Raw genomic sequence first — 25661 nt, forward strand, 5'->3', positions numbered from 1 at the left:
AAACCTGCCTTCCTCAAGAGATGCTGGAGTTATGTGGGAAGGGGGCTATTGCTCTTACAGGGTCCTTATAGTTAAGACTGCTGCAAGGAGAAGACCAGTGGAAAACCTGTGCTCCCCCCGAAGTGGTTGAACTCTAAGTCCCATCAGACCTAGAGACAGGATCAGTAGTCATTGGTGATGGGAGCTGTGGCCCAATACAATCTGGCTCAAGTTTCTTTCTGCCGCTCTGTTTGTTCCATTGTGGTGATACCCAGCTTATCACTTCCTCATGATCCAATACTTAAGGTGCTTAGTTAGTGTGCATTGATGGCTTTGTGTAAAATTGCACACTTAGTAAGTATGATGTTGCAGTGATGTGAAAAACAAGTTATCTTGTCATTCAGTTGCTGCTGCACAAGAGCAGGTCTCCAAAGCCTGAGGACTGTTGTACAATAAAATGTATTGATCTATATACAGCAAAGTTTTTTATTGTGTTTTGCTGAATTGTATTGCATAGGACTCCCCAGAGTATATTTTAAAAATGCACTGACTATGGGACTTAAAAAATTAATCTAGATAAAAAGGACAAGGTTTATAGGCCTAAAGTAGTAAACTCAAGAATGATTTTAGGCTGTGATATGTGTGTGTGTACCTGAGATCTAGACAGATGTATAATAAAACAAATATTATGCACACTCTTTGTGGAAGTATGAATACAGTAATGGCACCTCTGTGCAATAGTACCAGAGATTTCTGACATTTAACCACTTGAGTGTGTCTCCTTTTGATAAAGAGCTTTGCTACTGCAAGCTTGATGGAGTGAAATTTAACTTTCGTTTCTTTGCGAACAAGGGAAATCATTTTTGAGAGAAATGGTTCTTGCTATGAACCTCTCATTCATTGTTGCTGGTTGGCTGTATAACACAAAGTTTGTCAAAAGCTTCTTTACTCATCTGGATGGAATGGATTTCTCTCTAGGAAATAAGAGGAGGGGGAATGTCCAATTCGTGTTCTGTTTAGTGAGTACTAAAGGCTCCAGGTGCTTTTGTACATGAATATTTCACTCACTGAGAAGTTGCAATGTTGGATTTGTGGTTTTATATATATTTTAACAATTAGGCTACAATCCTATTCACACTTATCTGGGATTTAGCTCCATTGAGCTCAGTGAAGCTTCTGGGTGTACATGCATAAGCTCTTAATAATTCTGCCAGATGCATATTTGGTTCACAGTTGATCTGAGGAAAGCTTGCGTTCCAAGTGTCTGCCTGTTTGGGTGGCAGGTCTAATTGGAAATCTAGCTTGATGACCTAAGTCTACTTTTTTAGTATCACTTGCCCTGCATATCACAATTACTGGCCAGGTTACAGTCCTTGTGTCCCATTTATTTGTGCCTCTGGAACACAACCAGTGTTCTCTGTCTGGCAGCACAAGGACCGTTGGAGTAGTGGGTGGAAGAATTTAAAGGCTGCACAACAAAGGAATCCAGTGCAACAGCTGTGCTAGCAGAAGCTTTTTGTGCAAGAGACTATTCTTGCTATGCAATCCATCGCGCAACCACCTTTGGTAATGGACTTGCATTTCCCCTTATGCAACAAGTATACTGCTAAGTGACTTCAACTTAGTGCTTCATTGGATACAGCCCCTTCCCTTGTTGTTACATGCTTGGGTTGAAGAACTTTTCTCATCCTGAGAGCCATATTCCCTCATAGGGAACCATTTAGGGGAAGTGCACCAGAGGTAGTCCAGAGGTAGAGGCAAAAGTGGGCAAATTGATGCATGTGCTAAAGTCAGAGCTTTCTACATACACACATAGGTCCCTTCCTCTAGGCATCATCATTATCTTCATAGTTCAAGGGCATACAGCTAGGCAACAGCAGATGAGGGTGCAAAGCAAGGCTGGTGAGGGGGTGTGACATGGTGAGAAGGATGGTGCCCTGGGACGGGTGTGTGACCCAGGGAGAGTCCCAAAAGCCAGATAATCTACGGTTGAAAAATGTGAGAATTTTGATAAGCTAGATTGGAGTTGTTACCTGAGCCCATTGCACAGCATTCAGAAGCACCAATCAGTTGATGAAGGAGGGAAACCTAAAAGATAAACTGCTGTGGTCGCTCTTGGAATGTGCTATGCTATACTGTAGTACAATATGCTTAAAAATGTTTCAGGAGCCCCATGAAAGCAGCACAGGTTTCATTCAGCTAGGATACTGAGCTTGGACATGAGTCATCTAACCTGGTGAGTCTTATTGAGACCTGGTTAGATGAGAAGAGTGAACCAGGCATGATCCACCTGGGTACCTGGGCACAAGCATAGGTGATGGTTGCGGGGAGAGAGTTGGCTTCATACATAGAATTCTACCTTCTCCACCAGGAAACCAATTCATCTGGGAGCCTGGAGCTGCTCTTCAACACAATGTGTCGGCTCAAGCCTTGAGTTTTCTGGGGGATACCCCGCTTGTGGCCCTGCCAGTCTGTTCTGCAATGACAGGACCTTATCTGTCATAGCACCCTATTTGTAGAACTCACTTTCCTTCAAGAAGTGACTATTCCCATTCCTGTGTCATCTGAAGTCACATCTTTTCCTTCTTGCCTCTGTGACAACAATTAATATTTTACTGATTGCGGTATTTAACTTGTTCTGTTGTACTGAATGTTTTGATAATTGAAATATTTTTGCTTGTGAGGTTTGTTTGGTTTGTTTGTTTTTGTTTTTAGTTTATTAATGGATTGTGAACATGGTGTTTTGTTTGAATGTGTTGTAAACCACCCCTGGGATATTTTGGGATAAAGCTAGCAATTAAATCAATAATGGCTGGGTTGCAATTAAATTAAAAGTTGGCTAGCAATTAAATTAATAATGACATGGATCAGAATCTAGAATGCCATCCAGTCACACCCTGAAACAAGGGTGCATGACTAAGAAAATCCCTTTTCTCACCAAAGGTATTGAAGAACCATGGTTATCATGTTTAATCATGAGAGCTGGTGCAATGTGGTGACGAGATTTGTTTGCTTTGATCGTTGGGCTGAGAGGGAGCAACTGTCTCAAGGTCACACACTGTAAATTTTGTGGCTAAATGGGAGTCTGAATCCTGCTCTCACCTGTCAAATCCTCATTCAGCTTAGCAGGGCAGTTGCTGCATCTCAGCCCATCCTTCCTCACAGGGGTCTTATGAGGGTGAATCAGAGGAGCCACATACTGCCCTAAACCTTTTGAAAAAAGAGTGAAATCAAAATTTTGTAGATAGATGAGATTAGAACACTGGGTCATCTAGTAAAGTTGAATATTTGCTCTCTGAAATGGAATGCCACATTCCTAACCCCTATCGCCCGTGCAGACCATCCAAGTGTCCCCATTTTCCAGATTTACAGAAGTTGTCCCAGTTTCTGATTTGATCCTGGAATGTCCTGCTTTCCCTTAGGATGTCCGTATTTTCTCTGGGAAAAAGTTGGACGGTATGGTAGGATGTCCCCATTTTCATCGGAGAAATGTTTGCGGGGTATAGAGTTATCCGACCCGCCCCCCAAGCCATCTGAAGGCAGCCCTGTATAGGGAAGTTAAAAAAAAAAAGTTTAATGTTTTATATATGTTGGAAGCTGTCCAGAGTGGCTGGGGCAACTCAGTCAGATAGTAAAATTATTATTATGGAATAGAATTTCCCTGTTTTCATTGAAGAAATGTTGGAGGGTATGTCAAAGTTCAGAAAAGCAGATCACCCCCAACACTTGTTTAAGGGCCACTGGCAGAATCAGGTACCGAAAGAGTTAAGGCTGTAGGAGCTGGTTTTGAATACAGCCAAGGCCTCTATGCTATTCAGGACCTTAAAAAATCAATGCAGAGTGCATTACTATGCAAATCCTTTTGACAAAAGAGCTCTGAAAAGTTCATTTTCACTTTTGTTTCAACAGTTCACGACCAGGAAGACCCCCCAAGCGCTCTCTGGGGGTTGCAATACAAGAGAACACGCGCCTACTGCCCCACGGAGTACCAGGCCTCTTATCACCAGGACTTATCTCCCCAACAGGTAATAAAATCCATTGGATGATCGGCTCTGTCTCTCCCTACTGCACAGCAGTTGAAATAAACTAATATTGATCTAACTGCCTTGTCCTTCAGGGCTTTTCAAGCTTTACCAGAGGTTACGCTATTGGATTTTTTGAGCATTCATGAAAAACCCCGTGTGGTGTTGCTGTGCTGACTAAAACCTAATGGATTTGCGATTTAGTTCTTCATTAATCGTAATTTCCTTAAAGGGAAAGTGCCATTAGATACTTGGCTATATGATACGGGCGGAGGCAGGGGTAGGATGCTGATCCTCATACGGCCTCATAGGCTGCATGAATACCTTCTCTTAAATGTAGTGGGGTGGGCGAAATTATTCTTTTTCCTGCTCTGTCGAAACACATGGAAACCAACCGTCCACTGCTGGATTACCAAATAGGCAGAGTAGGCACCGGCCTTTTAAATAATATTGGTTTGGTCTTGAAATAAAATTACTATCAAGCTTTCTTAGTTCAAAGGCTATCCCACTTGAGCGTGTACACGAAAAACCTCCAGAAACTAAGCTTTCTGTGAGTTGGTGTGTTGCAAGTTCTTGCCAACTCCGGATTCTAATAGAATATTTGTGAGTACTAGGTTGCAAGGGGGGGGGGAGGGGAGAAAGATTTTGACTGCCACAGGGTTAATCCGGTGCTGCAGCCATGATCAAAGAGGACCTTCATGCATGGTGATAGCTGTGGGTAACACCAGTAATGTTTCCTGTGGCAGACCATGCAAGATGTAGAGATCATACACATGTGTACATAATGCCTTTGAACATCTGTGTAGGCAGTGCTAGGAGAGCTATCACAGAGGTGGGTAACAGGATCCAGCCATGGGCTAAGTTTGACCCATTTTCGACAATGACAGGCGACCCGTTTTTGCAGTCCTGGTTTGAAATCAAACTATGAAGGCAAGCACATTGCCTGGAAAGCCCCGACAAACGGCTGATCATTTGATTGGGTCTTGCAGTGTGCTGTGCATGCAGTGCTTCACAAGGCCTGACAGTCAGCTGATTATCGGTGCTTGTAGGGCAGGATACACAGGGCACTGTAAGATCCAGTGATCAGCTGACATCAGGTAGGGGACAGGCCAGCAGGGCTTAGCCAAAATGCCCTTCCATTAAAGGTAAAGGGTAAAGGGACCCCTGACCATTAGGTCCAGTCGTGACCGACTCTGGGGTTGTGGCGCTCATCTCGCTTTCTTGGCCGAGGGAGCCGGGGTACCGCTTCCGGGCCATGTGGCCAGCATGAGTAAGCCGCCTTTGGCAAACCAGAGCAGCGAATGGAAACACCGTTTACCTTCCTGCCAGAGCGGTACCTATTTATCTACTTGCACTTTGACGTGCTTTCGAACTGCTAGGTTGGCAGGAGCAGGGACTGAGCAACGGGAGCTCACCCCGTCGCGGGGATTTGAACCGCTGACCTTCTGATTGGCAAGTCTTAGGCTCTGTGGTTTAACCCACAGCACCACCCGCCTCCCTTGCCCTTCCATTAGCTGGCCGCTAATTATTTAGGTCCTTGGTCTGGGGGTTCCCCACCACTGGGTATCATGTACAAGAGGGCAAAGACTTCTTCTCTGTTGCCGCAGAGGGCATGCCTGCATCTACAGGATGGTAGATTTCATTTGAATATTATGAGATACCTCAGCCCCCATTATGTACTTTGTGTTTAAAACAGCATCATACCAGTTCAAGCAGTTGTGACTTCCTCACAAAAAAATCTAAGAACTGTTGTTTGCTACGGGTGCTGAGAATTGTCAGGAATCCCCTATTCCCCTCAGAGAGCTACAATTCCCAGAGGGATTGGTTCTTTTTTAACCACTCTGAAAGCTGTAGCTCTGTGAGAGAAACATCAGTGTAGCTCAGGGATTTCCCACAGTTGTAATGTACGGTGTTGTTCGAAGGCAAAGCAAAGGACCTAATACCACAATGTATACCAGTGCCATTATTATGACTCAGATAAAATGTTGTGAGCCTGCTTTTGGGCACCCCAAAAGTCTTCTTCAGACTTCGAGTTTTGTACAAATGCATATATCCATCTCAACTTTTACTGGAAGTTACCGTTTGGTCAAACTCTCCCTGAGTAGTTTAGATTGATGTTTGAAGATCTCAGGTTTTTGTCTGCAGGGAGTTGTGGTAGGTTTGTGTACCATTCCAACATACAACAACCCTGCCCCCCCGGATGTAGTATGAAGTCGTATAGTCCAGGATCTTGTGATGATTGGTATGTTTGGACTTAAGTAAAGCTTGAAAGAGAAATGGGATACCAACATTTTGCCCTGCTTAGAGATCCCACCCCTACTGAGTGATCTGGCTAGCGCCTGTAGACAGAATGTTGAACTATTGGAAGAATTGGACTGACTCAGTTTGACCATTCTCCTTATAAGCTGGGAACATTGGTAGATGTGAAAGAAATGCAAAATCACTTCCAATATGCGTTTATCAAAAGGGCAGAAATCGGGACTGGTTCACAAAGATATTTCACAACTGCCATGTAATGACTGCTTTAAATTACCCCATGGCTGGCTGCTAATTAAAGGTGCAGGAACACACACACACACACACACACACACACACACACACACACACACACAGCTATGGGAAACACTAGCGTTAATGCTGATGTTTATTGCAACAAATGCATGAAACATGGGCATCATATGCATGCTCACCTTTAAACATCTAAGTGTATGCATCAGGGAGGCAGGATTTGGTCAGTATCCCCAAACATATGCTACGTGCCCCAAAGTGGAGACAATTAAAAGCAGCAGCTTCATGTGGCATGCGAGACATACCATTTTAGCCATCTATATGATATAAAATGTGAAGCAAACTGTACTCCTTTAAAACGACTGTTTCACCCACTGTCTTTGGAGACTTGTTCTCGGTGACAAAAATTCTGCTGTGAATTACTTTGATGTTTGTGGCTAATAAATTAATATGATTAAGTTAATGAGCAGCACAAATGTTGCCAAACTCCACAAAGTCCATCTTTTGATTCCTGCTCTCTACATTTGCAGTCCTGCCTTTCCCCCTGTGGTGAGAGGATTGTTGCTTCCTACGCACTGTCACTGTGATAAATGGCAGATCCCACAGTACCCTGTGTTCCATCTGGTGTGCCCTCAAACTAATCCAAAATGAGAAGTATTTTATACAGATCGCACGCTCATGAGTGATGCCTTGCAGGGATCATAGGAAGATCTGATTATTTTTAGTTTTAAACTTTCCTCTGATAACAAAGTTGTTCAAGAATAGTATCTAGGTCTGCAAGCTCTAATAGTTAAATTGATCAACTGAAGCTAAATTGGAGTGGGCAAATTTTTGATCTGTGGGGCTGGGAGTTAAGGGAATTCACAAGGTATGTTGATTGTGCTGCAGCACCTGAAAATACTGCCTTTCTCCGAAGTTTTTAAATATCTCTTTTCTCTCAAGACTGCTGTCTCTTTCTTTCTCTCTCTCTCTCTCTCACCCTCTCCTGTCCCACCTTCCTTAAACATTTTGTTCCTTTCTTTAAATATCAAGCCTGTGGATTTGTTCTTTTTAACATATTTATTGCAAAACTCCTAATCCTTGAGGTGATGGTTGCTGCTGTTTTTACTTTTAATGTCATAGTGGTTGCTGCTGCTGCTGCTGCTATTACTTAAGACCCCATGTCACCCATGATGTTACCTGCATGGTGGTAGGTAGCGGGGAGGCTGATTGCATAAGCTGAAACTGATCCCACAACACATCACAAACTATGGTACTGCATGCTTCGTTTGGAACTACAACTGCAGAGTCAAGGTCACCCGAAATCAAGCAGCTTTATCCTCAAAGTATATAGCCACTTGGACACAGCTCCGTAGGCTGCTTCCATACGGTGGGAGGCAGTAACCTCCAGCCCATCTAAAATAACTCTGCTGGCTGACTACTAGAGGATGCAATGCAAGCTGTGAAATGATCATTCTTTGCAGCCTGCATTGCCTCATGGTAGGTATGATTATGCACGCTAACCAGTGTTTGGTTGGCTTCTGAGCAAGACATGTACAAGTTGTGCTGGAGTCTCTGTCCAGCATTTTTCAGAGCCTGAAGCTCCCCAGAATACAGTGTTGGAGTGAATGCTTTGGAATCATGTCAACTGCTTAGCAAAACCAGGGCTTTGACAGATCATCAGCTTTCTCTGCAGTAAGATACCCCAGAGTCAGAGAAATACCTAAAGGACAAAGAAAAACAGTAATGTTCCCCATAGCTTCTGTGTCCCAGAGCAACCACTGCCTCAAAGACTTGGTTGACACTTGGCATTAGATTTATGGGGACTGATGCACTTAAGACAGGGTGATATTAAAATTCACTTTGAAAGCATGACAATTGTAATAGTAGTGTTCCATATTATGGAAGAAGATGTGGAAGTTATAGTTTGCTCATTTTTTTATTTATTGTATTTCCAAGGCAGTAGCACTCCTGCTAGTTTGTGGTCTGTTATTGCATTGGGATGTGGGCTCAAGGATTGCCTTGGTATCTAGACTAGAAGCTCAAAGAGAGTCATGTTTTATCATAAAAAATGTTAAGTGGCAATGGCAGCTCTTAGAATAACTTGACTGATAGTGATACCCCCTTTAGTCCATACAATTGAGAGGAACAAAGTAGGCGTTTATTTGCTTTTGACATAAGAAAAGCAAGCCATCATGCTTTTTAAGATGTACAGAATCCCAAATTAGATAAATATTTGCTTTACAGCATAGCATTTAATGTTATGTTTGCCATAATTTGCTGCTATTTTGACAGGCCACAAATAAGAAGTTAGTCTAGCACTCCATAAAAATGCAATAAATTAGATACTACTTCCCCGGGAAATAATTATTCCACGTATTTATGAATTGTGCGGGGATCTGCAGTTTGTATCAGAGCTATTCATTTTCTCAGTCAGACTTAAGTAACCAAAAGATGGAGGTGGTGGGGTTTTTTTTTGAATGGGTGGTGGGTTTTGCATCATCCAGATTTTTGTGCATGCAGTGGTACCTCTAGTTACGAACTTAATTCATTCTGGAGGTCCGTTCTTAACCTGAAACTGTTCTTAATTAGAGGCGTGCTTTCGCTAATGGGGCCTCTTGCTGCAGCTGTGCTGCTGGCACACGATTTCCATTCTCATCCTGGGGCAAAGTTCTCAACTCGAGGTAACTCTTCCAGGTTAGCGGAATTTGTAACCTGAGGCATTTGTAACTCGAGATACCACTGGTATTAGAAATGACTCTGAAATCTTGTTCATGGGATAGGATTTTAGAGACCCCAGAGCAAGAATTGGAGGCCATTTTCAGTCCAAGGGCCACATTCTCTTCTAGGTAACCTTCTGGGGGCCACATGCCTGTGGTAGGCGGAGCCAGAGGAAAAAGTGGAGAGAGCAAATAACAGAGCAATTAACCTTTCTATAGTAGGCTAGTTTCTAGAGGTACTCACATGCCCTTCTCTATCCTTCATCCAGGCTATCAAGGAGGATTATCAGAATTCATGAACGCATACCAGCTAGGCAAAAACATTCAAGGGAAGGTGCAAAGGAGGGCATTGGGAGATTTGCTCTGGGAGATGGGGTGTGACTGGGAAGGGGTGTTTGGCATGGAGAGGGTCCTGAGAGCCAGATAGAGAGACCTAAGATCTCCCATACCTGGCAGGACTCCTAATCTACTTGTAGGCTCCCTTAGTTTTCTACATTTCCATGTTATAGCTACTTTTGCCTTCCTTGAACACACCTCCTCATATGTAGTGGAGGTTGGCCCATTAGAGGAAATGGGGCACTGTCCCAACAACATCAGCCTACCTCAACCAATCCCCTCCTGCCTGCTTTCTTATTTGCAACCAGTCCACTGGCTGACTGGCTGTCAGCGTCCTCCTCCTTAGTCTCTGTGCCTTGCAAGACACCAGGGCAGCACTCGGCACAAAAATAAGATGCAGGTTGTGATATGTGCCTATTAATATCAGTCGCATAAATAAAAGCTGTTATCAAAATATTATATTGCAAACAGGGTTTTAAGAATGAATTGTTAAATGAATTAACAATTATGAAAATACATCTCAGAGAAACAGACTAGGAAAGAGAGAACAACCTCTTCTGAAAGAACTAGACGATAACCTTTCTGGAATTCTTTAGCATGTTGAAAGAGTATTTTTGCACTGACTTATTAAATTAGGCAAGGTCACCTTTTCATTTTATTAACAGATTAGGTTTGCCAGATCGTGGACTTTGATTCTGAAAAAACATGGCTAAATTGTTCAGGAACCTATGTCAAATAGAAAATAGACTGAAACAATGTTGAATCAATTTGAGGTGGCTTAAGCCTTCGGTGTTGTTGTTTTTACCAGAGGATGATTTGTTAAAGCATGGAGACAGTGCTTTAATGTGTGGTTATGTAATTCAAGGCTTGATTAGGTGGGCTTTTCAGATAATGATGGAAAACAGAAAAATAGTTTTGAGTAAGCCTCTTTTCTCATACTGACTACTACCCCCAAAAGCAGAGAGTAATATACATCAATAATAAGCCACGTATGGATGCCTATGAAGCCAAAATGTCATCATTCATAAGAGGGAGGTATCAGGTTTGGAGGAACCCCAAGATTTGTAGGAATAGGGAAGCCCAGACAGCCCAGTGAGGACCAAAGCTGCTCAGTTGCCATAAAATGCTGAAGACCTGTTGAGAGCGAGCAAGAGATGTACAGTGGTACCTCGGGTTAAGTACTTAATTTGTTCCGGAGGTCTGTTCTTAACCTGAAACTGTTCTTAACGTGAAGCACCACTTTAGCTAATGGGGCCTCCTGCTGCCGCCGCGCCACCGGAGGCCGATTTCTGTTCTTATCCTGAAGCAAAGTTCTTAACCTGAAGCACTATTTTTGGGTTAGCGGAGTGTGTAACCTGAAGCATATGTAACCTGAAGCATATGTAACCCAAGGTACCACTGTACATCATTGGCCACCTCTGGCAGTGTTAAATCTATGCCCCATTGCTCATTATTTTCATGGTTAAATAGTCTCAATGAATAATAATAATAATAATAATAATAATAATAATAATAATAGTTGATTCTTTATACCCTGCCCATCTGGCTGGGTTTCCCTAGCTACTCTGGGCAGCTCACAACAGAATTAATGATAATAATAATAAAAAGGTGATAAAACATCAGACATTAAAAACTTCCATAAATAACCTGCCTTTCTTCCACTGTGCAATTCACATGATAGCACATATAGTTTCAGGTTGTGCTTATGTAACTATTTTTGATATGATTCTTAATGTTCTTTTATATGCCAATGGTTATTACTGTTTCCGAAGGGACTCACGGCAAAGGCAGTGGCACTGACAAGTAATATAAACACATAAACCATTAACAGTGTTTTGTCTAAATAAAAGGTTTTTCATACATTACTAAAATTAAATCATTATCACATAGTAGCATATGAGCACCAACAGATTCTCAGCTGTAGCTAAACAATCTGACTCTTAAATTGGGTCTTGTTGGATCTAGCTGTGTCTTCTCCACCTCAGCCTCTTAAAATAAGTGCCAGAAAGATAATTGCTAGTCCTTATAAAAACAAAACAACAACAACCCATAAAATAATATAAAGGAGGCAGAGTACTGGCAGAGTTACCCACTCTATCCAGCGCTCTTTCCCATCCTTCTTGCCAGATCTCTCGTACAAGTTGAAGGGATCTGTTCTGAGCCCCTTAGTAAATGGACAACTTCTCTCTCTTGTCACCATTTTCCTTATTTTTATGAAATAATCTTTTGAATGTTATTGAGAAGTGGTGCTGTTGCAGCAAGCAGCTAGTCCAGATGAGGAAGGGCCATAGCTTAGTGGTAGACTTCCTGTCTTGCACGCAGGAAGTCTCCAATATCCCCAGGTTGGGTTGGAAGAGTCTCCAATCCTGACTCATATCCTGGAAAGCTGCTGCCAGCCAGTGCAGACAGTACTGAGCTAGATGGGCCAATGGTCTGACTCGGGCTACAGCTGTGATCGATCCCCTCTAGTTCAGTTCCTCCAGACTGTGACCATCTAAACCAACCTTAAGAGAGCAAAATGCAGTAACTGTCTTCCAGAGAGATGGTTGATATAGTGGTAAAGAAGCTGTTTCTAATATGCGGGAATGGGCTGCGTTCCACTATCATTTACATCTCAATAGTTCTGCACACATATGCAGCAAAGGTTCCTTTTTTGCAATGCATCGCACACCCTCGGTGCTCAGCCGAGTGCAATTGACTTGGCCTCGGCAATCATGGAGCAGGTGACTCGATTATGCTGAAATCAGGCAGAAAATGTCCTCTTCTGGCTACTCAAGTGAATCAGTCAAATTATCAAGTGGCAAAACCAATCTTAGGCCTTGGGCCATTGAAGCTGCCACTTCCTATAAGTCAAGCCTGCATTTTAGTGTGAAATTGTTTTCTTTCTTTTCTTTAAAAACAAAACAAACCCACTTTCATTTATTATGCTTATTTCAGCTAATCTGTTTAGCAAATATGAATTCATCACCCCCCAGGAGTCACTTCAGATGTACAATCTTCTCTGGAAGCTGTACTGAAATATCAGAGGGCCTGTCGCTGCCAATTTAGTGAGTGTCCAATCTGGGGATGACCTAAATAGGGAGAACAGAATTTCAGCGGTTTGTTTTTGGTTTGGTTCATCTTAGGGCTTTATTTTATTTTATTTTATTTGCAAAAGGCTAAAAAAAGGCTAAAAAACAGAGAGAGGAGATAAGGGGTGAAAATGGTATAATTCCGAGAGGGGGTATACGACAACTCATATTTTATTTATACACAGCTCAATTCTAACAATGCCTACTCAGAAGTAAGTCCGATTGAATTCAGTGAGGCTTACTCCCAGGTAAGTGGGGTTAGGATCGCCAGCCTTATTCAGTTGTCGGCATCTGTATAGTGCTTTCTAGTCAGTGAACTCAAAGCAGCTTGCCGTTTAAATTAATGGCATGCTATCTCATAGATGGGAATCGAAAAGGGAAAAAAATAAATGTGTGGAACGATTATGAGGAAAAAGGAACAAAGTGAAGTCTCAGTACCTGAAGAATGATGCATCATTGTGGTGACAGGCCACGTGAATAGGTGAGGAGTCCAATGGCAGTTGGTCATGTCACACCCAGGCCAATGGAGGGGGCTCACTGTCTCTTCTTTGTCCATGATGTAATCATCTCAATGGTTCTTCACACAAGTGGAATAGCTGCTGTGGGTGGCAGTTCTGGGAGGGTGGGAGCAAAACAGCCGCTGGTCCCAGCTAAACACATAGTCTAGGTGCTGCTATTTCACTTGTAACCAGGTGGAGAGGGGAAGCCGAATGCCATGCTACTAGAGCAAGCCTTGCTGTCTCAGCTGCCCCTCTGATGTGGCCAGGTTGAAAGGCTGCTGGTGGAGGGAGGCAGTTCTCACTTTGAAGAACCTTTCTGCTATTAATGGTGGGCTTTTAAGGACTTGTCCTCATGCCTGTAATGTTCATAGTGATGTAGTTACAGATAGGTAGCCGTGTTGGTCTGCCATAGTCAAAACAAAAAAATTCCTTCCAGTAGCACCTTAAAGACCAACTAAGTTAGTTCTTGGTATGAGCTTTCGTGTGCATGCACACTTCTTCAGATACCAACTACCAACTAGAATTGAGCTGTGTATCTGACTACCATAGTGATGTAGTCAGGGGAGGGAAAGGAATCAGGCATCTGCAGTGGCTGAGTGATTTACACTTGCAGTGGATCCTAAGCCTAGGATTTAAGGGAGTTTCAGCAAGCCAAGGGAGGTAACTGCAGGGAAACCAACCAGACCAGCAAAGAACTATCTTAACCAAAGATATTCATAGGTCACGTGATACTCTCTGACCCATTAACATACTTCAAGTTTAGACTTGCCACAGCCTTGTCCTCTTACCCCAGCTTAACACAAGCTCACCATGACAGTTTCTGATGAAGGATGATGGTGTTGGGGGTAGGAATCCAACAACATCTGGAAGACACTACATTGAGGATAGAGGAAAGTTTCAGAAAGGTGAAAAAGGAGGCTGATAGGTTTCAGCTGCTGCACAACAGAACCCAGTGGAAGAGGCCTTTGCTCCTGGTTCAACCACTTGTGGGTGTGTCTCTCAAAGCCCCCCACTTCCACTAAACACTTGTTAATCCCATGGCTCTGAGAAGCAAAGGTTGCTGTTGTTGACGTGGGCCAGCCATTGCTCTGAAAGAGCGGGTGTACCTGAAACAGTAATCGTGGCTTCCCACTCTATTATTAAATTAACTGCATAGGGATTTCTCCCCCTCCCCATTTCCTCCTGTGAGTTGATGCATAAATGACATAATTTACCCTCCAATAAATCTAACATCAGATCAGGCCATGGCGCAGTGTACACATACCCAGCAGTCCCATGACAGATTATTTTTGATTGCTTCAGGAGTTTACAACAGCTTGAAACCATTCAAATTTAAAGACATCATTGAAATTTTACAGTGTTCCTAACTCATGCAACAAGCAGACATAGGCCAGCCAGAGGTTTTCTGGAACAGTAGGAGCTGTGGTGTCATTCAGGAGAAGGGGTCTGGATCTGTGAGTGTCAACAATTCCAGATTCTCCTCTAGCAAACCTCAAATTATGTAGTTGGAATACAGTATTCAAATGGGATCTATAAACAGTATGTACTTACTGCTCAGAATCACTCTCAGTAAAATAACATTAATAGGGTATCAAAGTCTTACGTTCCAGCTATGCTTTTTCAGCCTGGAGTGGCAAAGTGGCCAACTGCAGGGCATTGAGTGTATAGAGCAGGTCTTGAATAGTAGAATAGCTTACTAGTGGGAACTGCAGCAAACTGCTGCCATATATTAATTTATTTAACAAAATTTATATACCGGGTGATTGCAAAACAGCAAGCTCTATGCTGTTTACCACAATATAAAATAAAACATTAAAATTACCAGTAAAAAAATAGTTCAACCAGGTATTTAAAACTATTAAAAAGAAAATTAAAATCAACACTAGCTAAAAAAGAAGAAGAAATAAAACACCTGTAGCTTCTACATGTCTGGGTAGGCATTCTTAAGCCAAAACATTTAAGCAGGGGCCACATACTGGTGGTATTTCTGAATCTGTATATTGGCTTTGACACAAAGAGTTCTTACTAGAGCTGTGTGCAAGTGGCTTCCCAGAATTCTCCACCCTACCTGTGGAAATGGAGGATAAAGCCATCAATGGGTACTAGCTGAGCCATTGGCTGAGCTGCACCTCCATGGCTGAGCTGTGCCTCCATGGTCAGGGGTACTATTGCTTCTGAATATCAGTTGTTAGAAGCCATAGCAGGGGAGAGTGCTCTTTTGCTCAGGTCCTGCTTAAGAGTTTCCCACAAGCATCTGGTTGGCCAGTGTGAGACCAGGGTGCTGGACTAGATGAGTCATTGGTCTGATCCAGTAGGTTCTTCTTATGCTATTGTGCTGGAGAAACTGGGAAGAGTCATGCTGGTGGTGGAGGAACCTTTTTTCTAAAGTTCTTCAGCAGGCAGATAACTTATCCAACCGTTTATTGGAGGTAGGGCTCACCATTAGTAGTGACAGTGGCATAACTTCTTTTGTCTCTTTTTTGATGGTATATTTTGGTTGTTTCCCACAGCAAGTGGGAGTAGCAGCAACTTTGTTGGCAATCTGGCTGCCATTTTGCATCCTGCACCAGAACATAGTGTCACCCCAGGGTAATGTGGTGGTGGTGGGCAATGACAACTTATACTAAAAATGTTGGAAAATATTCAGGGAAAACTCTGCAAAGTGGCCTTACTTTTTTAAAGGGGTGGTGGTAGAAGAAAGGAAAAATCTCAGAAGCTTTCTAAGAAAGAAAGAAAAGTTTTCTGAGAAATTCAGTTCAGTGCTAGAACTTCCCACCATATCCCTTATGGGTGGGAAGGCTCTCTAGTCATCTATGAATGAACAAATCTTCCTCCTGCAGGGCCTTCCAGATCTGAAATGCCCACCTCTTCTTGTTCTATCTGTATATATGGACAAAATGACATAAAAGACAGTGTTCCCATTCAATATTATGTAAAGGCTTTTAACAGTGTTTTTCTTTCCAGATATAAGAACTTTGTTTTTCCCTGATGAAAGCCACATAAAGTTTGCAGAGCTCAAGACCCTTCAAATACAAGGTGTTTACTCCTATTTATATCTTGTGTCACATACATCCCCCCCCCCCGGAACATAACCTTGCATACATATATTTTGTAAAAAAGCATGTGTGTTTGTATTCCTGCATACGCATATGATTTCTGTCTGATACCCTTGAATTATTCTAACTTGCAACCACTTGAATGGTGAAAGCTTTGGTGTAGCTGACTTGGCAATCAGTTAAGATGTGAATGGAAAGAAACACTTCTTATACACAATACATCATTAACTTACTGAGGGTTTTTGTTTTTGTTTAAGCATAGCTGTGTTGGTGCATCTGAGAAATTTCAAAACCCATAGGTGGGCAATAACTTTATATTGACTGACCAACTAGAATATCCCAAAATAGTGAACAAGTTCCTCCAGAGCCTCTTAGCTGGCTGGAGGTTAAGCAAAGCAACAGGAGGGAAGTGAAGCTGGTATTGTTGAGGCTACAAAATATATATGAATTCATAGTCTTAAGGTGGAGTGTAATAGGAGCTAGACTTACTTGGGCTAAGTTTTTCTAGCTGCTGTGCATGTACCTGAAGATTTGGTGATGGCAGCTAGCTTAAGTATTCAGGTGGGCCATGTCTGTATTGCTCTGTTAATGCCATAGACTGACTTAGGTAGGTTCACACATATGGAGGGCACAAGTAGCCAGCAAGTGGCGCAAGCAACTTGGAAGGTTGAGGCAGCCCTAGAGAGGAGCAGGAGGCCCCATAGATCCAGTTGTGACGTAACCATTGTAAGCTGTCTTATATCAAGTCAGGCCATTGACGCATCTAGCTCAGCATATGGTGACTGGCAGTAGCTTTCCAAGGTTTCAAACTGGAGTCTTTCACAGCCCTACTGAGACATGGAGGCTGACCCATGTATCAAAAACAGGCGCTTTTCCTTTGAGCTATGGTTCTTCTGAATGTAGAAAGCTGCCTTATACCACTAGTTCATCTAGCTCAGTGTTGTCTACTCTGTGCCCTACTGAGAGCAGTTCAGGATTATAGACCTGAGTATTTCCTAGCATCTAAAAGGTATGGCTCCATTTACCCTCTATTCAACAACTTATGTAGGACCTCTTGAACCGAAAGGGAGAATTGTGCCACTGACTAGGCCAGGAAGCCAGATATTTAGTTATCTGCCTCTGAAAGCGCATTAAAATCTCTCTGTGTGTATGCTGCAGTGTGCTCTAGAACAGCATTCTCCATGCACTTCGATATTGATTTATGTCCACTTGCTGAGCATATTGGCAGCCACTGATTTGGAGGCAGATGTTTAATTCAAGAAGTGGAACAGCTGATGTAGAAATTACTTGTGTGCCGTGGGTCTTCAAACATCATGCAGCGTTGAGCACACTAAGATCCCTAAGCCAAGCTCAGAATTGCTCCCAGCACTGAATTGGAGAAACCCACTTAGTGATATAGTTCCATCCGTGTAGTGTTAGCAGCCACAGAACCCCAGAGTGGAATGAATGCACATACAATGTGCAAGGCCTAATGGTGGGTTCATGGTCTGAAGCAAAGGCGCGCCCCGCCCCCTGTGCACTTTTTTTTGTTCAGGAAGCACACTTTGGGATCATGAATCCTTTGACTAGATGTTGACAGCGCATGTAGCACTATTACTTGTGAATGCAACCCTTCCTTCTGACCCATGAGATTTGCACTATAAAGAAACTGAGAATAAATCTATTGTTTAGGTTCCAGATGTGGCCATGTTGCATCTGGGCAAAGTCATCTGTGCACCTGTAGCCTAAAAACTTTCTGCATGTTCCAGCATAAATGCTTTAAGTAATACCACAACCTATTTCCTAACAACTTCAAAGGAAGCATGGCCATGCTCAGACTGAAAACATGAATTGTTTATATTTCTTAAGCATTGTGTATATTAAATGCAATGAGCAATGGGTGGATTTGGGTACAAGATTATGTGTAACCAAAGCCAAGGGACACATCTCATGTGTGCACTGTGCAGGAATTGTCAAACAGGCACAATGTATGCTTTCAGTTTAAGTCTAGCATTTGGTTGATTTCTTTTTAGTATTTCTATCATCTTGTAATTTCCTCCAGAGAAAAGAAAAGAGCAATTTGTACCTTTATGAAGGGGGAGAAATTGCTAATTGAAACCATGTAATAAAAGAGTAATTTTTTGGGGGGACTGGTAGTTTTGGGGTTTGTTCATTTACATATATATAAATTACTTTTGTATTTTAAAAGGCTGTAAAGTTGTGTTGTGTGTCAGCACATTCCACCTTCCCTACACATTTCATTTCTGATTTTGTTTTTATTTGCATGAATAGTTAAATCTTTATAAAAATGAGGCTGCAATTAATTGAAACAATTCCAACTGATGTTTTAATGCTTCTGTTTATGTTTTAATAAGTTCCACTGTACACCACTTTCTGCCACCCCCCCTACAGTTAGGGGATGGGCGACTAATGTGCCCCCCATAGGGTTCTCTGTGAAAACAGCTACAGTGCTAATGAAGAGGAAGAGATGTCTAATCAAGCTTTTGTTAGAGGTTTGTTATGCTAGATTTATAAGCAAATGTGGATATAATTTATTTATGGTCCACTGACCACCTTCTTCTTCTTCTTCTTCTTCTTCTTCTTCTTCTTCTTCTTCTTCTTCCCAAACTGCTCTTCATCTGAGGATTACAGGGAGGTTTACAATATAAAACCACAAAAATACATACCATAGTGCCAAACAAAAACAATACTTCACACACAAGGTTTAAAAGGCCATAAGGTAAAGGAACCCCTGACTGTTAGGTCCAGTCGCGGACAACTCTGGGGTTGCGGCGCTCATCTTGCTCTATAGGTCGAGGGAGCTGGCGTACAGCTTCTGGGTCATGTGGCCAGCATGACTAAGCCCCTTCTGGCAAACCAGAGCAGTGCACGGAAACGCCGTTTACCTTCCCGCCAGAGCGGTACCTATTTATCTACTTGCACTTTGACGTGCTTTCAAACTGCTAGGTTGGCAGGAGCAGGGACCGAGCAACGGGAGCTCACCCCGTCGCGGGGATTCGAACCACCAACAAAAATGCCAGGTGAGCGTCCCTGGAGAGAGCATTCCATAAGCAGGGAGCCACCGCAGAAAAGGCTGTTGGTAGTTTATTTATTGACTACTGCATCCATACTCTGACTTTCCTTTGTGGACCTCAAGGTGGTATACATGGCTCCCTCATGTCCTCATGATGGCTTAGGCCGAGAGCGTGTCTCGGGGTCACTGAGAATGCTTCATGGCTGAGTGAGCCCTGGAAGCACCAGAGACCTGGTGCTGCCCTGACCTTTTGGACTTTATATTCCATCATTCCCAGTCCTGTCTTGAAGGCACAGGGCTGGTGGAAACTGCACTACACTGTACTGACTCTCAGTGTAGTGATGACTGCCACCTAGTATGGCTTTAAAGGGGAATTAGACAAAGTCATAGGAATAAATCTGCCAATGGCTGTTAGTCATGATAGCCAAATACTACCTGTACAGTCACTGGCAGCATGCTCCTGAATTCCAGTCTCTGCGTAACAGAAGTGGGCAACTGCTCAGCTTGTGTCCTCCTTGCAGGCCTCCCTTATTGATCTGGAACAGAATCATAGAATGAAGGACGAAATGGGGCTTTAGGCTGATCATTTAAGATGTTTTCTCAAAAACTGCAGAACCAAAGGGTTTGCAGCCTTGCTCCAGGGTTGAGGTGTGCTACACACTTCATCAGGTACTCCAACTGGCTTGACCACTTAGGTACATTCATGGGACTGGCAGATCCATGACAGAGCTTTTGTACAGCTCAACTTTTCCCAACTTGGTGCCCTCCAGATGTTTGGGGCTGGGGTTCTCACCTGAAGGTCAGCAGTGACAGTCCTATCATTAGGCAGACTAAGGCAACTGCCTCAGGCATCTGACTTCGGGTGTTGTGAAAGGCAGCAAGTTCTTAGTTACTAAGTATATAAATTTGTTGTATTTTAACTGCCAGGGAGTGGGAGGGCTGCTTGTGAAAGTTTCTACCTGATGTGCCCAAATAATCTGGTTGGCCTAAAGTACAAAACACCTTTGACTTTGGGAGAGAATACTTCTCAGACAGCAAAATGTGGTAGGCCTCCCTTTCCCTTTATCCCTCCAGATGTGGTGAGACTACAAGCATCACTATCCCTCTCCATTGCCCATGCTCAGTGGTGGAACTGGCAGGGCAAAAAGCCAGGAAACAAAAATCACTGGGAGCCGAAGCCAATGAAAAGTGGAGCCAACTAATACTAGCTTTGTTCCCCATCTTCCTCCCTGCTGAGTTCCACAAGGGCAACACAGAGGCCAAGGAGACCAAGGATGTTGGCAGGCAAGTGGGGGCCAGAAGAGGGCAGACTGAGGTTTGTGGTGTTTGCCCCACTGGAGAAGCCTCCACTGGGTGCCAACTACACCCAATTCGATGGGAATTGTAATACAAAACATCTGGAGGCAGAAATCTGGGGAAGGCTGGGCTCTGCCCCAAAGGCTACTTTGAGAGACAGTGAACTTTGTTTGCCCCCCCTCACACCAACACAGCCACACCAACAGAGTACCCCCCACTATTTGTAAACTTATTCTTAATGTGAGGATTACCTGAGTGTTTGTTTTCTCCAAAAGCCATAATGTAATCTCAGACCTAATACTCTGACAACCGTGCACTAATTAAAACTACAATTATATATATATATATATACATATTGCTCAAACAAAACGACTTCATAAACATTACCACAAACTGTTTACCCTCCCCACCAAAAGGAAAATAGGAAGGAAAGGGGGAGAAAACAATTTATGCTCGCTAATACAATTTCCCATTAAAGCTGCTGCCAGGTAAATTAAAAAAAAAAAAACCCTCTTGAAATAGTAAGTAAGTGGGAAATTAATTCAACAGTTTAATCTAGAGCTAATAACAGTTGCAAGCTCTGAAAGAGATTGCTACAGCAGGGAGTTAATTAACAGCTTATTCCCTATTTGATAAAAGTAATCCACTCTAATTCCAGTGTAATTTACCTCAATGTAATATAAAATCACAAGCTGCTTCTGGTGCCGGTAATAATTAGCCTTGTCCTATGGCCATGCTGACAATGAAAGTCAGCAGTGGCATTATTATTATTATTATTATTATTATTATTATTATTATTATTAGGATGGTGACTTAAATACCTACATTTGAAGATTCTCTCTGAAATCTTCTAAATGTGTTGCCCTCAGTGTCTTTGTCTAATTATGGCAGCCTTCCCTCTCCAGATGTTGCTGGACTACAACTCCCATCATCCCTGACCGTTGGTCATGCTGCTGAAGCTGATGGGAGTCGGAGGTCCAAAGACATCTGGAGGACAGCATGTTGTGGGAAGGCCAGTAAATGGTGCCGCCCTGCATCTATGTTTGCACCGTCTCTACTTAACACCTGTAGACTGAGCAAAAAGAAAACAAGCGCAATCCTGAAACTGGTTGCTTAATAGTTTAGAACCAGAGCCCCCTTTCAAGTGACTCAAAGAAGCCCAGTAGGGACATAGGAAGCTGTCAGACCTGGAGATGCCAGAAATTGAAATTGGAACCTTCTGCATACATAGCATGTGCTCTGCCACTGAGCTATGGCCCTGCGCTCCCTGCCACCATGCTGCATTTAGGCGTACCTTGTATTCGTACACATTGTTTGAGTGCCCACAGGGCCCTTTTGATCTTAGGGAAGCTTCTATGTCAGGCTTCCTCAACCCGCTCCTCCAGATGTTTTTTGCCTACAACTCCCATGATTCCAGTGGTCAGGGATGATGGGAATTGTAGTCTCAAAACATCTGGAGGGCCTGATTTTGAGGAAGCCTGCTCTATGTGATGTGGAATACTACAAAATCAGGGTTCCAGGTCATGAGGAAGCATTTGTGCAACAGCTGCATGTGTGAAGGCCCCCTTCCTGCACATTTTCATCCTTTACCCATGGACACCAAAGGGTGGGGCTAATCAAAGCACACAGTGCTTGGGAACAGGGCTAGAGGGCACGCCTTGCTCTCAAGTCTTGAACTCTTGTTGCTTTAATTGAATGAGGCTTGGGATAAGCTAAGACCAGGGGGTAGCCAATTTGGTGCTCTCCAGATGTTGTGGGTGGGAGCTGATGGCAGTTGCAAGTGTGCAGCATCTGGGGGCTATACCTGCCTTAAGAACTACTTCTTAAGGCCAGCACCAGAGCTACTCTCTTTTTATCCAACCAGCATTAGAGGATTGTTGAGGCCTTTTCCGTGGCAGTGCCTGGATTGCGGAAGTTGATGCCCTAGGATACCCCCACCCTCACCCCCACCCCCAGATTAACAGCTAAGGTTGTCTGTTTCAGCAGGCTTTTGATCTCAGATGGTTGCTGTGCTTTTTAAATGCCTTCCCGCGAATGATCAATGCTGCTTTCGGTGTTTTATCAAACGATGGTTTTCCGGTGACATTTTTATTGGTTGCTTTAATCAGTTAGCCATTTTGCGTATATTGTATGGAAAAGTAGGATATAAATATAGTAAAACAAACAAAATTATGTTTAAAAGTGCTTATTTTGCATAATTTATTCTGGGTTGTGGTGTTTGTTTGTTTTTTTAAAAAAAGATTATCAATTTATTTCATTTATAGCCTCCCTTTCTTGTGCTGCGGAATTCATAGCAGTATACACAGGGAATCCCAGGTGGTCTCTCATCCAAACACTGACCTGACCTGACCTGGAACTGTTTAGCTTCAAGCACACTTGTTGCATGAAGAGTCATGTGGTCTGAAACCCAGTAGAACAGTGTTTCCCAACCTTGTGCCTCCAGCTGTTTTTGAACTACAACTCCCATCATCCCTGACTAGCAAGACCAGTGGCAAGGGATGATGGGAACTGTAGTCCAAAAACAGCTGGAGGCACAAGGTTGGGAAACACTGCAGTAGAAGACCAAGGAGCTATATGGAGCACTGACTTAACAACTGGCAATCCTGCTCCCACCTGCCCCAGAAAATGTTTTAAAGCTGGGTTAGGGAACCTTTTTGGCCTGGCTGGCATTTTATCCTCACCCTACAGGCTAACTGATGTCCTAATCATGCCATGTAACTGACAGGTGGGTTGTTCAAGCCATCTGCTCTTCACTGAGAAGTGAAGAGAGAAGTCCTGCTTTCTGAAGAGTTCAGGTATGTGAGCAGCTGATCTAGCCAATATCTACCCTCACAACCTGACATCACATATGACATCAGGTGTGGGGCAGGTAGATGTGATTTGAGGAAAATGGCCTCATGGACCAAATGAGTATTGGCACGCCAAATTTGCCCTGTGGGTCAGAGGTTCTCTACCTTTGTTCTAAAGGAATTTCAAGAGAGGAAGTGCAAGTGGGATGGGCTTTTTCTTCTCACACTACTTCTGATGTAGTTAGGCTTCAGGCTGATGTTCTCTCCATATGTTGCCCAGAAAGTGTGGCCAAGTTTCAGGAATGATGAGAGGTGTAGTCCATCAGTGTCTGGAGGACTCCAGATCCCCACTCCAGGTTAGAACTTACTGGGCATCTCAAAAACTTTGGATATGGATATAGATATCAGTTTGTGTGCCCATAGACACTCCATTCCTTCTCTGAGTGCAACTGCTGAATAAAATTCAGTGGGCATCCACTATGACCAGGGCCTTCTCTATGTGGAATGCCTTATCTAGACAGGTGTCATTAGACCTTAAAACTATGTTATTTTAAGGAGTTCACTCTTTCAAATAGCCTTTAGTTGCCTGGGTTCAACTTTTAGATTTTAACCTGTTGATTGATTAATTATGGGAATTGGTTGTGCTTGCCACTGCTATGGGATGGAATGGTGCTTTCTGTAACAAATGTTTATTTCTTGTTGTGTGTTGATTCATGATGTTCCCATTGATTTTTTACTTGTGACCTGCAAAGTGATCAAAGTGAATCAAGTATAAAAGCCAGAATAAAATGTAAACTAAAAAAATAGATAAAATATATAAAAAGGCAAATTTAACTGCAGATAAATATGTCAGTTTCAGTTCTCCAAGTCTCTTCATTTGTCCAGTGTTAAATTTAGTTGGACAAATTTCTGCAATGATTTTGATTTAAAAAAAAAATCTAATGAAGATTTTAATTAAATATACATCTTTGCAACTAGTTTCCCCACATATATTGCATTTCTGTACGTTATTTTCAGCTATATATTCATTTTTTAATGCACACTTTACCATAGCACACACACACACTTTTTTTTAACAGGTTGCTTAGCTGGAGAACTGCATTGCAAAATTCAGAGAAGTGTGAATTTCTTAAGGACAACTATGTTTTAGTTCACATACGATTTTAAAAAGTTCAGATGTTCTAGGTTTGCCTTTAAACTTGAACTAAACCAGTTTTATTCACCACCCCTAGATCTAACTAGATCTAACTAAACCAACCCTACTAAAAGTTAGGAACACAGATTTTTAATATCCGTAGTTGCTCAGAAAGAACACGTATAGGAACACGTATTGGTCTCCTACCAAGTTAGCCTTTCAGTCCAATAACTCAACATTGTCTACACTGGCAATAGCTCTCTAGTGGAGTGAACTTTTCCCATCCCTATGTGGAGATGCCAGGGAATGAACCTGGGACCTTCTCCACGCAAGCCATGTGCTCTACCACTTAGCAGCAGTCCTTCCTCATCTGTACTGTGTGAAGCCTCTGTCACACGTCTCAGGTTTGAAATAAGCCAAGCAAGCGGTATATTAGCGAGCCTGATTTGTAGGGGGCTTCCTCATTGTTTCATATATTATTTCCCCTGCCCCTGAGCTTTGCGATAAGGCTTGGATAGATGTCAGGAAAAAAGATCTGCAGTCTGTGGTAATATTTTTAATCCTCCCATCACTGATCCGTTTGGAGTCGTTCAACAAATGTAAGTAGGGTTCGCTTTTGTTCCGGCTGACTTTTGTTCAATTCTATTAGCATCGGACTTCCTTTAATGTATCCAAAGTACTCCCCGTCGCTTCCTATTACAGATATCTATCAATTAGACTTGACTGCATTGTAATCTCTTTACCACCTTCCTCTTACCCTCTCTGAGGCCACTGACCATGCAGGAAATGATAATATTTAAGATAAGTAGGTTTAGTGTGAACATGGGCACCACTGAAGGACTTAATCATAATTTGAAAAGGCTGTTTTGCATAATATATCACTTTGACACTGAGAGTAGAAATAAGTGGTGTGTGACATTACTCTATCCAATTAGATGTTAACAAGGGTTAAATGGTGTGTGTGTGTGTGTGTGTGTGTGTGTGTGTGTGTGTGTGTGTATATTCTATCTAATATTTGTATACTCTGGAACTCCCTACCTATTGATACTAGGCAGGTGCCTTCACTGTGTACTTTTCCCGCAACTGCTAAAATTGTTTAGTTTAGGGAAGCCTACCCAGACACGCAGTTTTATTTTGTATATTTGGTTTTCAAAATATGTTGATTTTATCTTTATTTTGATCATTTCATTATGTCTTTATTTGCTATTTTTAAATGAATATTTTATGCAGCGTTGTGTAAACCATTTTTAATTAAGC

General features: G+C 42.6%; 1 protein-coding gene across 10 annotated transcripts in view; it reads left to right on the forward strand.

Annotated features, from left to right (window-relative positions):
• Positions 1–25661, forward strand: part of DACH2 (dachshund family transcription factor 2) — a 326026-nt gene that overhangs the window by 170245 nt on the left and 130120 nt on the right. For 7 of the 10 annotated variants that reach the window (XM_081897386.1, XM_081897378.1, XM_081897380.1 and 4 more), the window contains exons 2-3: positions 3889–4004; positions 16080–16151. In XM_081897386.1, coding sequence (XP_081753512.1) covers positions 3889–4004; positions 16080–16151 — 188 coding nt within the window. The remainder of the gene's footprint in view (positions 1–3888; positions 4005–16079; positions 16152–25661) is intronic. The other 3 variants (XM_081897381.1, XM_081897379.1, XM_081897384.1) reach the window with 1 other exon arrangement.

This window comes from Podarcis melisellensis (genome assembly GCF_964234715.1).
Source record: "Podarcis melisellensis genome assembly, chromosome: Z".
NCBI lineage: Eukaryota > Metazoa > Chordata > Lepidosauria > Squamata > Lacertidae > Podarcis > Podarcis melisellensis.